Genomic DNA, 13,884 nt, shown 5'->3' with positions numbered 1-13,884 from the left:
AGAGGGTGATATTTACTTGCTTAAATTAATTTTTGTGTACATTGGATTTTGACATTACTTTCAAGTAAGCCATTGTAATTTTATGTAATCATCTCTTGGCCAAATATTTCATATAACTTCAGGGCAAAAAAACTTAGTGTGAAATTCTGTAATGATATCTTTGTTGATTGGATCTAAGTATTTTCTGTTGTGATGCCATAAAATAAAGCATAAATACTCAGCTATTATTAGGTATTGGGTACCAAATATGCATGAAATATTATGTGCTATAACATAAAGACATGCACTAGTATGGAAATAGCTGTTATAAAACCATGTAATAAGTCCTATAACAGCATTGCTGAGTACAACGTTTTGAGTGACTAATATTGACAAAATGGAAAAATATATTGACATAATAGCAAAATCAATTAGGCTTGAATAGCTTACCTCTTGCACTGGTCTGAATCCCACCATTTGGGCTAAGATGACTGGATAGTGAACTAAGGGATCTGCCTGGCTCTGATTCTCTAGCTCTAGCTTTGCAAGGACTGTCTGCCACATGGGGGTCTTTAATGTGAGCTGTGGGAAGCAAGTTCAGGCACTCAATTTGTGTAAAAGACATGATTTTAAGTGAGTTAGTTCTCCACCCTTTAGCACAGTCTTTGTATTTTAAGGTAGTATCTACATTTTAAATATATAAGTTTAATACATAAAGTATGTGATGTTATAGAGAATCCTTAAAGGTAATTCCATGAGGACCTGGGTTCATGCCTCAGTTGGTAAAGTATCTGCCATGCAAACATGAAAAAAAAAACTGAATTCAAATCCCCAATACCCACATAAAATACGGATGGTAGACAGATGGTTTCCTACTGCTCATTGGACAGCCACAGTATTTGAATCGATGAGATCCAGGATAAGTGAGATACCATGTCTCAAAAGATAAGGTGTTGTGGGGCAGGTCTTAAATTCAATCAGAAACTAACTGGTTCATGCAACTCTTCATCCAGTAAGCAAATCTTGATTGTGTGGTGTCTATTGCAACTTGAATGGTTCATGGCTAGGTAAGACTATATTTATTTCTTCCCATAGGAGAATGTTCTGCATAGTACCTTCTGGCTCTGTGAAAATTGAGTAGTAAGGATGAAGAGTCCAGGTCAGTTCCAGCTTTATTTCTCTATTTCCTATGACTCAAGTCAGTATATGGTATTGTCAACAACAAAATCTTAATAACAAGTTCTGATGGGTAGTCAGGAGCAATTGTAATAGCTTGTATTTATTAGGGTTCATTGAGACCCCACTGACCAGCAATGTGAAGGAAGTCAGTCCTTACCTGGAAATGTGTTTTTATTTTCTGATAACCTCTGAAATCAGGGTTAGGCATTATCAACCTCATATATGATAATAAGACAAAATGTTCCAAATTCCTTTTTGTATAGGTGATAGCCACTACAGCAGAATATACTAATATTACTCTTGTAAAGGGACATAGTATTAAACTGCCCCTAAACTTCCCTAAATAACCATCTTTTAACCCTTATATTAGTGCAGTTTCTTTTTGTATTAGACTGTGGTCAATACAACAAGCAAACGTATAGTGAATAAGAGACTGGAGTAGCCAACTGGTCATCTATTTCCTATTCCTCCCCACAAGAATGAGGAGTCATCCTGAGGAGCAGTTGAGAGACTGGAAGAGCTGGAGGCAGTAGACGACTGCTGGGAATGCCTTCTCTGATCACGGCACGGCCTTGCACACAACTCTGTCATGGCACGTCCTTGCACACAACTCTGTCATGGCACGTCCTTGCACACAACTCTGTCTTGGCACGTCCTTGCACACATCCCCAGCCATGGCACGTCCTTGCACATATCCCCAGCCATGGCACATCCTTGCATACAGCTCCAGTCACGGCATGTCCTCACACACATTCCCCAGTCACGGCACATCCTTGCACACTTACCCCGTCAAGACATATTCTTGTACACATCTCCAGTCATGGCATGTTCTCACATACATCTCCAGCCACAGCACATACTTACACACGTCTTTAGCCATGGCATGCCCTTATACACATGAACTTACAGAAGCTGTGACTGAAAGGACCTGACTTGTGCAAGATCGAGCCTGTCAAAAGTTCAGTGTGGTGAGGGAGGGAATTGCCCGAGCAAAGTCCTTCCCTCGCTGGAAAGCCACTAACCATTGGTGACCATTGGAGGAGAGTCTGTTCTCCTTGGGTGTTGTGCCTGAATGGCTGCCCACGTTCCAGTGGATGGGGCTACACAATATCTATACTGAAAGCACTAAATTAATTTAGTAGATTTTAAAAAGAATACAGGGAGTTTTGGGGGAAAATTGTATGTTTGTATGAGAGAAATTGAAAGGAGGGAAGTGAGAGGTAGATTTGATTAAAAAATATTATGGTCATATATGAATTTTTTAAACAATAAATTCTAAAAGTAAGTGTGGAGTTATCAAAGAAGCCATCTGACATGGACCTCTGGCCTCTCCCCACAGATGCCTACATATGCAAGGCAAATCTACACACCCATATGACCAGATACATACAGGTGCCCACACCCATGTGAGCATAAACATATATCACACACACAAATAATGATTTCATGAAATACCAAAAATGTCAAACTAGTTAAAACTACAGAAATTTTAAGATCTGGATAAGTTAAAACAGAGTCCTGTCCTCTAGCCGGGAAAGGGTTAAACTGGTTCCTTTATAATTTTATGTGTGTCGGGGTGAGGGAGCCTGTGGTCAGAGGAAAACTTGAAGGAGTCAGTTTTCTTCCTTTCCCCTGTGGCTTCCAGGGATCAAACTCAGGTCATCGGTCTTGTCTGCAAACTCATTTCCCCACCGAACCATCTCAGTGGGCTAAAATGGGTTACTCTGAGGATTTTCTGCCTTTAGTGGGTGAGTGTGATCTTCGTTGGCCTTTAATGGGCTGTGAAGTGAGTGGGTGGGCAGATCATTAACAAACTGAGAATACTGTCTTGAATGGTTTGGGGCTTTGTAGAAAAGTGGACTAAGCATTTGGAGTAAATTTAGAGTATCAGAAATAGAATACACCTAGTGAACGAAAAGAATAGGGAGTTCGGAAAAAAAACCACAGCAGGACTTGTTTGAAAGTTCTAGCCTGGGAGTGTAGCTTCTCCACTGTCCTTGTTCAGAGAGTGGTCTTGCTGTTTCAGGGGAGGTCATTCTGCTCAACCCAGTGCCCAGCCTCTGCAGAGGTGCACATGGGGTCACGAAGGACACATCTACCTACTATCCAAGTCAGCTGAATTAAGAAAAAGTGGAAATCTTGAAATTTGTTGGAAAATATCGTATTAAGCAAACCAAAGCAGGCTAAAAAAGACAAATGCCATGCCTCCTTTCTCATTTAAGGATCCTAGCTTCTTGTTTCCATGTGTGTCTTATCTATGTGGGTATGAGTGAGTGAGTGTAGACACCATGAACACAGAAACAGGAAAGGAGCCCACGCCCATGATAAAGGGAATGTGAAGCTTTCAGGGAGAAGTGGGAAGACAGAACACATGTGACCTGAAAGTGGGAGGAATCATACTGAGTAAGAGGAGTTTAAGGGGGATTTGGAAAAAGGGGAGCCGGGAGAGTGGAATGAGGGCCAACACAAACTAAGGAAAGCTCCTAGTTTGAAAGTGATTTTTAAAAAATAAATAAAAGTGGAAAAAACACACAAAAGAGCTGGGAGAGACTGGACTCTAGAATGTGCAGAGTCTGCAGTGTCACAGAGAAAACCACAAACAAAGGAACACAAAGTCAAATACCATAAATGTATTCCTCTGTTGTATTTGGCAATCTGATTGCTAAATCTTTCATTTCCTCCACATTCCATTAGCTGCCTTCCTCCTCGCTCTACTTCTCACATCTTGGCCTAGCATCACACATCATGACCATAATGCCGTGTCCACTCTTCATGATTAACACCTAATCAAGTCCTCTGTGAAGCCCATAGCAACCACCATTTCTCCCCTCTCCTTTTCTCACCCCAGCCTTTACATCTGACCCGAGGATGGTGAATCTCCCAGTTCAGATCTGAAACAGCACAGCTCTCCTTGGTTAGGCTTGTTTTCATGTTGTAGAAAGAAGTAGAAGCTGGGTCTTATATAAGAAACTAACCACCCTATGGAAGTTGCCGAGGTGCCCTCGACTGCTTAAGGGGTTACTGTGAATCTGTTATTTTGGTATTTTGTTGTTGTTATTTGTTTGTTGGTAAATTTTTCTCTGGTTATGGCCTCCTTGTTGATAATATTTAGATTCCACTTGTGTGTGGAAATGAATTTTCCATGAGTCATTAAAAGTACTAAATACCTTCTAAAAAACAGAGGGCAAATTAAAATAAGTTGGATCAGAAAATAGAAAATAGGAGACTTTAACAAAGAATGGAGATAAAGAGTATAAGAAAAGGAGGATGTGCAACTGAATATCAAATATGATGGAAGGAAGGGAGTGACAGCTAAATCAGCCAAGTGCCTGTGACAAACACTTGAGGACCCATGTTCAGATCCCAGCACCCATGTAAAATGCCGGGAAGTTTGGCATGTGTTATTAACCCCTGCATGAAGTGGTCGGTGTGTAGAGAGATAGGGAGTGAAACTTGCCTGAATTGATGAGTTAAGCCCCAGGTTTAGTGAGATATCCTGCCTCAATAAATTAGGTGGAAAACAGTTGAGAAAAATACACAGTGTTCACTTTTGGCTTTACACACGTGCACACACTACATGCATGTACATCCACAATTACCCACATGAATACACACAAACAACACACAAACAGGAAAGAGAAAGAACTGGTGACTGTCTTACTGTAGCATAAAGCCACTAACAAAATTTGTGAGTAGCCTCGTGCGACATAGGATCCGACATGAACAGGAGAAGGTGTGAACTGAGGATGCCGCCCCCTTTATACAGTATGCCCATTAACTTGATGTGTCACTGGAGTTAGGTTAGGGTGTTCCACCAATAGTTTGGTCAAATACTATCTAGGTGCTTCTGGGATAGCATTTGTTTAGATATTCAAAATTTACTGTTTTTAAGTAAAGCAATTTGCTTTAGGTTAAATAAAGAAACTTTTTTTAAAAACTTACTTACCCACAATGTGGGTGACCTTCAGAGGAAAAAAAAAAAAACAACTTTCTCAAAAAGAAAAAATTCTCCCTTAAGACAACAACTTAGAAATCCTGTCTGAGTTTCCAGCTTGTTTGTCCGTGCTGTGGATTTGGGTTTCAAGGCTGCATCTTCAACTCAGGCTAGAAATTGGAGTTTGCCAGCTGCTCTCCAGGTATCTAGTTTGCTATGCCAACATCTATCCCCCTCCCCGACTTACACACAATTGAAGAATCTCAGCTCATGTATGTATAAATGTGTTTCTACACACAAGCAAGGTTTCATTTAGATTTAAGAGTCTGCTTCTTCCTTTATCTTAAAAACTCTTTTAAGTCTAAACTGATTCTCATTCATATCTGTCTACAAATATTGCCTGGTAATATTTTATGAATATAGAAAGCAATTGAAAAAAATGCTTCATGAATACAAACCCATTGATGGGAATATATTTAAAATGTTTTTTGATAACGCACATCATAGTTTTATAACAGATTCCCCTTCACAGATTCATAACAGATTCATCATCATAATTCATGGTGTGAAGATGGATATTTGTTGACCAATAAGATTAGAGTTTATGATTAGAGCTGGAGACCTGAGACAATTTCATTAAGCAGGACATAGAAATGATTCAAGGATAATGGCTTATCTTCCACTGCTCCGTGACATAATAGTGTCACAAGTCTAGATGACCACCAACTCGGGCATATAGAACAAGTTATAGGTCTTACAGGTGAGTCCTTATCTTGATGAGTTTGTGAAATCAGCTCTGCTTGCTATTTGTCTCGCCTGTAGCTTATACCAGTCAAGGGAAGAGGTGAGATAAGTTGGAAACTCAAGCATTCATAATAGCCCTGCACATTGTAAAAGTTATCCATGGACCCAGCTTTTCGGTTCAGTCCATCTTTGCTTCTGGCCTCTGTGCTGCTTGGGGGATGGGCATATGGCCTGGAATATGGGTGACAAGAGGCCAGCGTCTCTGTGCAAGCAAGAAAAGGGTCTCCCCTACAGATCTGAAGCCTTCTCTGGTAACCATCAGGATACAATATAACCAGATCTTTTCAGTCTTGGAGGATATCTTGTTTTCTTTCTTTTATGCCATCAGAGATGATCCAATGTAAGTAAAAACGAAACTCTTCATTGGAAAGTAGTTACTGCTTCTTCCAAGAAAAGATGGCCCAAAGCATGGAAACACAAAATTTCCTTCCACATGACGAAGGGTGAAAGGAAAGCATAAGAGATGAAATGTTTCAGGATTTTCCTGCTGTTCATGTCAGAGCCAGAAGGCTGACTTACCTCGTCATTCTTCTTCTGTTTACAAGACAACACAAGATGGCCACTGCAATATGGGTCACAAGGAACCCGAATCCGATACCCAGCAGAGTCCATATGTCTGGAATTTCAAGCCCATGAAAAAGATGAACATGATTAAAAAATATTAAATATCCCAAGCTTCTTTTTTATGCATAATGTTACTTACAATTCTGTGTGTAAATTAATCCGGCACTAGAAGGTTTAGACCTGATGTGGCATCGATTTCCAGTCCATCCTTGTCTACACCTGGAAAGGAAAAATCATGTGAGAGTTGAAAACAAAACAAAAGTCATAAAGGAGAAGCCTACTGCAGCAGTGGCATGATGATGGACAAGAAACCTGGAGCCACCAGTTACATGGGAAAAAGGGCTAAGAAACCAAAATGTTAAGCAAAATTAAAACATTACATTTTATTAGTTTCATATGATAAGATTTTGTTTTAATCCATCCCCTTGTGGAGTTTGAAAAGTGGAGCGTGGCTTTCACCTATTTCACTTTTCGTTGGAAACATCGACTCTTTTCTCCCCGCTTGTATCCATTCTCATTTTATTCTTTGTGTCATTTGTCTCCGATTCGAAAGCTCTCATACTGTGTGGCTTTCTTTCTGTGTGCGTGTCTGTGCATGAGGATGGGGGCCAGCAGACAAACATGGGGATTCCTCTGGTTCCATTCATCCGTTTTTGAGATGGAGTCTCTAATTGGCCTGGACTTGACAGATAAGCGTGGCTAGACAGCCAGGCAGATTCAGGATGTACCTCTCTGCCTCCTCAGTGCCAGGATTCTAAACACATCACCAACCTCTCTCCTTTTCTTTCTTTAAAAGATGGATTCAAGGTATTGAACACAGAACCTCATGTTTGAACGGCACACACATTATTACCCAAGCTTCTCCAGTCTTCGCATTTTTGGTAGTGAAGTGATTTAGTTCTTTCAGATAATAGAGCAGTTCAAAATATAGATTAGCAAACATATAAACCAGAATACAAATGTCATTTCTCATGACAAACAGATGTTTCTTCAATTGCTTAGATTGACAACTAATTGATATCATCATTTGAACCTTAGCAAAAAATATTCAGATCACACCAAGCTGCTCTCACCTACCATATTCAGGAATATAAAAAGTAAAACTAGTCACACTGGTATACATAATCCTCAGAACAATAGAATCTGGAAACAAATTGCCCTTCTAAAGGATGTATTTTTTTGTTTATGACATAGTTTTTCTCTATGTTGCACTGACAACCTGTAACTGATTCTGTAGACCTTGCTGGCCTTGATCTCACAGAGACACACTAGCCTCTGTCTCTCAATATCTGGGATTCAAATCAGTGCCACCATGCCCAGGCAAACATTTTTATTTCTAAGTCATTTTTTCTGGTATAATGAATCCCCACATGAGAGTAAAAGTTAATATCCATGTTCTTATTTAGCAGAAACAGTGAGACACAATCTAAAGTGATTTGGGCTGGATTTCCTTCAAGCTTACTGAGTGTGCTAAAAAATCATTTTAAAATTAACTTATGAATATGTGTTTAAACCTGTGTGTCAGAAGCATTGCTTACTGCATTGGCTAGTTTTATGTCAACTTGACACGAGCGAGGACCTTTAGAGAGGAAGGAGCTCACTTGAGAAAAATGCCTCCACAAGATTCATAAGATTGAGTTGTGGGGCATTGATGAGAGAGCCCACCCCATTGTGAGTGGGGCCACCCCTGGACTGGAGGTCCTGGGTTCTGTATAAAAGCAGGCTGAACAAGCCATGTGGAGGAAGCTAGAAGCAGCTCCCCTCCACGGCCACTGTCTCTAGGTTCCTGTCCTGTTTGGGTTCCTGTACTGACTTCCATTGATGATGAACAATGCTGTAGAAGTGTAAGCCAGACTCTTTTCCCCAAGCTACTCTGGTCACGATGTTTTGTTACAGCAACAGTAACCCTAACCAGGATACTGTAGGCACATGGTTTCTGTCTATCTCCCTTTTAAGTTTGAAAATTTGGATGCATGAAAGCAATTCCTTCTCTAAAATTGAATTATTTAAATCTAAAAGCCCTAGAAGGTCATTAGAGTTTTCTCTTTTGTTTTTAGTCCTTCAAAAGTAAAAATCAAACACAATTTGATAATGTTGAAGTTTCTGACATTCAGATGAAAATAGACTTATTGAATTTGGAGTATTTAGGTTCTATTCTCATAATGCTTAAGACTGTGAGACTTTTATGTTTCCTTCTTAGCCCCCATTAAACAATGTGTGCTACATGACAACCTTTCACACATGTGGGCTAGTGTAACTCACAGATACTTTTGTATTCTGTCAATTCTGAGTTCATTGTGTGTTAACTGGGTTCCTTCAGACTTAGTACAACATCTCTACTTTAAACAAATACTACATATTTGAATATGTCTATCGAGTTAAATTCTGTGGGAATCTCCAAGATGCCTTTGGAGAGACAGAGTGGATGATTCTCATCAGCTGTCCGAATGTTCTGTATCAGTACATCATCTGCCTGTGCCTGCTGTCCATCTACCTATATATTTAGATAGTGACATTTACATAGAACATGGTGAAGTGAATGGGGAGGGGGCAAAAGGAGAAACATTTACAGGGTTGCAAAAAGAATTCAGGACATTTAATGTGCTTTCATCTCTTTCTCTCAAAGGAAGCCGCCTCTATGGAAAAACCACTGTTTGAAATAATTGTGGCAATTTGATCCCTAGACTTCTGTAACTTCTCCAGGGCAGAGTGGTCCTCTGCTTTTGAACCAGATTCTGAGGACAGCAGCAATACTATGCCAGGATGGTATCTGCCCAACCTGCCAGCAACAGTACTGAAACAAGATTTTCTGTTGCCTCTCCTGGAGAATCGCAGTCAGGAAGTGAAAGAAGAACTTTCCTTCTGTTCTAAATACAGCGGAGTGCACTCATATCCTCCAAGCTTACCCTAAATCCCTATTAAATATCATGGAGATGTTTTTAAAAGAAATATTAGCATCACTTTCATCATCGTTTTTAAAGGAGCCTTTCTCATTACTGAGTCAGTAGGGTTAGAATAACAAATGAAAAGTGAGACAATTCCTAGTGCCCCAGGATAAAGACTATTTGAGAATTTAGTAGTGTACCAGGTGATTTTATACTTGTCAAAGGTGAAGGCTTGAGGCTTATGCGGGAGAAATGAGGCACAGAAAGTGGATAGGCTGGGGGGCTGGAACCTGTGTGCTTTGGTTATATGGCAGAGCACCAAAGAAGAGTCATCCAGACAGGGACAGTCTAGTCACAAAGATAGAATCTGGGCATTTGGTCCAGTAACTTGGCAGGTTTGGGACTGTTGCATAATTGCCTGAGGCTAGAGACTTGTTCCAACAAGGAATAGGACAAAGATTCATCACACACCTTGACAATAAAAGTCTAAAATGTTCCTCATAGGAAATTATTTAGCTACTTTATGCCTAGGCAAGGTTGGAAGCAAACATGCTTTTGATTTTTTCATTTTACATTTCAATCTCAGTTCCTCTTCTCTTCTTCTCTTTCATTCCCCCCATCTCCCTTCCACCCAACCCCACCCCTCCACCCACTGCTCAGAAAGCGTAAGTCAACAAAGTCTGGACTATCAAGTTGAGGCACGACCAAGCCAACCCCTCTCCCAGTCCTGTATCAAGTTCTACCTCCATAGGGATTTTGTTCCAAAAAGCCAATTCATGGACTAGGGATAAATCCTGACCCCACTGCCAGTGGGCACACAGAACTGTCACCCACATTCCGAGGGCCTAGTTTTATCCTATGAAGGTTCTGGCAGTACATATTCTAAAATTGGAATGACAGAGAGATTAGCATGGTCCCTGCACAAACATGGTTTTATGTCTCGTGTATCGCCAACATTATCTATGAAGACCATGAGTTATGCTAACCTAGTATGTAGCATTCTAATTTAGAATGCTCGGATCTTGACATCTCTCTCCCTCCCTCTGTCCTTCCCTTCTTTCTTCTGTGCATGTGTGAGTATCTCCCTATTTTTTCATGCCAAGAAGAAAGAAAAATAGGTCTAAAATCTTTGAATTGTTAATTATGTTATTTTTAAATGCAGTCATTTTATATAAATTTACTTTGAATAAAGGTTCCATGTGCAAAATACATATAGAAATCTGATTTATTTAGTTTTATACATCTGTTTTAAGTTACTTTGCATATATATGTGTGTGTGTGTGTGTGCGTCCGTGTTTTACATTTTAATTGTCTTATAACTCTTGATGATCAAACGGTGACACAATTATAGCGAGTATTGTGAAAGCTTCCCCCAAATTCATTCCATCAATTCCCTGATATTAAACTCTGTAACTTTCTTTTGGTTTAGGTGAAGTGGGACCCATAGTAATGCCATGTCCTCCCTTTGATACAAGCATCAGCATAAAGATTCTCATCCAGCAGAGGTGGGTTTATAGATAGACATGGACATAGTCTATGCAAGTGCTTGGTCACAGAGGGTTACAGTTTGATGTCTATAAGACTTTCTTCCTCAACTCGGATGTGAAACAGGAAGCATGCTTGAAGTCTTGTTGCAAGCTCAGATAGTCCCTTCGGTATCGTTTATCTGGAAAGGCCATTCTGAGGGTGGGATTGACTAACAGGAGACAGTCTATGACGTCACTGGGAGATGGAGAAATTGTGATTAACTCTATAGTCTCCTTTGTGTTCAAGGACCAATTACCCACAGCAAGACTTTTGGATTGAGTCAATAAATTTACTTATCATTCTGACCACTATGATTTAAGAGGCATGTTTTAATTTTTATTTATGTGTGTCTGTGTGAGAATCTGACACATGTGTTCTGAAACCACAGAGGCTAGAGGGGGCACTGAGTTTTTCTGGAGCTGGAGTCATGAACATTGTGATCCAAGCTGTGTCCTCTGGGAATGGGCTGGAGCAGTGTGCACTTTCAACATATTGCTAGTTAGATCTATGATTTAGCATTGTAGAAGACAAGCTTATGTGCTTTTATTACATGCTTTTCTACTAACAGGTTCAAACTGTTAAATGCACACCTGTCACTTTTGCTAGGAGGATCCAAGATCATGCCACATTTACAGTCCAGGCTTAGCATATTACAAACTAGGGCATGTTTCTTCATTTCATCCTTCATGAAATGAAAGCACGGAGAACTTGATTCTTACATCCCTAAGGAATGCATGTTGAAAAACTTTCCACTGTGGCTTCTCAGACTGTCCTGTGCTGACCGCACATGCTTCCTTCCCGTGGTCTCTCTCAAGTTAAAATATGGAGCATAGTAGTTGACATACTAGTACTTGTTACTATACTTTGTGCTCATAAGAAAAAAAAATCATGGTTAGTAGAACCATGGTCTGAACGTGTCTGTTTGTGACACTTAGCCTTACCTGGGACATATGGAAGTGCTGAAATATAGGGCAAGAGTGGGGCTAGGAAAATGAGGACACAGAGGATACTTAGACACTGGGAGAAAATCTGTTTTCTAGCTCCGTGACTTTATACAATCCAGACACATCAGAAGCATTTATAAAAAGCCGTATTGAGAACTACAGAACTTGTAGGTTAGAAACCCACAGAAAAGATGCATGAAACGCTACTATTGCAGATTTCACTAAGAGGTTGCCTATATGGAATTTTGTTTTTTTCATATTTATTGTAGTCATGAATCTTCTCCGCTGAACTTCTATTTCTTGTCCTAACAGTCTGGTCTTTAAACTAAATCTGACAAGTGTTGATTCTAATCCTTTTGGGATGCTTAATGAAAATGGAAGAAGAAATATAGTCATTGGCAAATCTTCTGATTTCAAGGCTTACAAAAAGCATCCCAAAACCACGTAATATAGTAACACTTTTTAAGATTCTTGGTGAATGTACATGGCAAGAAAGAGAGGGAAGTGTTGGATGTATTTCTACCCACTATATAGCAATTTTTCATGTAGAGAAAAATGGAGAAATCTGGAGGTTTTTTCTCAAAGTCAGTGTTTCCTGGGTGATGGACTGGGACTATATCAAGAAAATGGTGTAGGGAAATATAACTAATTGCTTAGCAAGGCACCTTAGCATCGTGGATGAATTCACTGTAATAGAAAATAGGAAAGCAGGAGGAGCCACTGAATAATCTCAGAACCACAGAGTGCTGCAACTCCGCAGTCCATGCCAGTGATTAATTTGCTTGGACTAATTTCTCCCATGACTAATTAGCTCCAACATGTTTTCCAAAATTACTAAGTACTAGGTGGAGCCCACCTGAAAGAAAAAGATAAACATCCCGCTCCATTCATGCATACGGGTCTGTTTTCTTATACAAAGAGGAGAAAGGGAGAAATAAAATGTCATTAGATTCTTTCAGATACAGCCCACACCCTAATCTTTCTTCAATTTTAGTAGGTCCTTTGCTGTTAGCATGTTTTAACCGAGGTGCCACTGAAATCACCCAGTTGTGGGTGTGCTTGGCAACACCCATTCGTTACTTTCCCACACCCGCAACACAAGCTCATCTTGTTTTTCTTGTCATTTGTATACACACCCCAGCGATTTGTCACACTGCCAGGGCCAGGAAGGAGCAGCTCCACACTTACCGAGCTTGCGTTCATGGATCAATCAGTGGGACTCAGGAGAGGCTTTGCTCTGGCTGCTTAAGTGAATTGGGTTGTTGTCTCAAGGGATAAATCTAGTTTAGCTTCTTTATATTTGTTCTAATACGTCTGAAGAAAGCAAAGGGTGTTCAGAGGGAGGGTTCCCTCATAAAGATGCTGTTATCTGAATATTCAAACTTAGAAAATAGTGTGCATGACAATGAGGTGGCGTCTAATACTTGCCACAGATCCAGGAAATTTGAGGAACACACATTTAATTGTGCAGTTCTTATAAGTATGAACCACAAAGAATCTCCAACTTTTCCTTGTGATCATAGGCCCCTAGCACTTGTTCGAAGTCCTCTCATTGAGATGCTCTTTCATACTCTACGACTTTTCATGACCTCAACTGTCAATGGCTGGAAGATGGCTTTGTTTCTTTATCAACCTGGACAAAGCATTTGTCCCTAGAGACCATCGTCTTAGGTCACTGGAGAATTTCTTTTGTGGACTGGCTTGAATTAGACATTCCAAATTTGGCACCCTGGTGTCATGACAGCACTTAATCCCACAGAACCCTAGTGGTCAGTTTCCTGTTGACGTCTTTCAAACTAACTTTATTGAGGGAAAGCCCTATATGTGTTCTCTTTTAAAGGATCTAACCAGCCAGCACCGTTCTGTGTGTAAATGTTTGCTTAAAATAGTCATAGTAAAATAACAGCAGCTAATTTCTGCTATTAGAGTCATCAGCACACTTCTCTTCCGTGCATACACAGTATCCTCTAACCTTTAGAACTCTCACTTACAGAATTAGCACACCATAGAGTCAACCGGGACACTGGCCCAGGCACTAAGAGATGAGTTTGGCTCTCAGAGTATCAGA

The 13,884-nt window shown here is 40.1% G+C and overlaps 1 protein-coding gene and 1 pseudogene across 1 annotated transcript in view; one reads left to right on the top strand and one right to left on the bottom strand.

The window, feature by feature from the left end:
* Malrd1 (MAM and LDL receptor class A domain containing 1) overlaps window positions 1–13,884 on the bottom strand; it is a 616,720-nt gene that overhangs the window by 31,568 nt on the left and 571,268 nt on the right. Inside the window, exons 36-37 of the mRNA XM_041630809.1 lie at window positions 6,600–6,679; window positions 6,416–6,512 (exon numbers count right to left, since the gene is read on the bottom strand). Of these exons, the coding sequence (XP_041486743.1) occupies window positions 6,416–6,512; window positions 6,600–6,679 (177 nt within the window). The remainder of the gene's footprint in view (window positions 1–6,415; window positions 6,513–6,599; window positions 6,680–13,884) is intronic.
* LOC121432773 lies at window positions 10,210–10,307 on the top strand (annotated as a pseudogene).

The sequence above is a fragment of the Microtus oregoni genome, unplaced genomic scaffold (assembly GCF_018167655.1).
Source record: "Microtus oregoni isolate MIOR12 unplaced genomic scaffold, Mior012 000035F_ref0000213, whole genome shotgun sequence".
NCBI lineage: Eukaryota > Metazoa > Chordata > Mammalia > Rodentia > Cricetidae > Microtus > Microtus oregoni.
The sequence above is the reverse complement of the archived record's forward strand: the minus strand, read 5'-3'. Positions and strand labels throughout refer to the sequence as shown.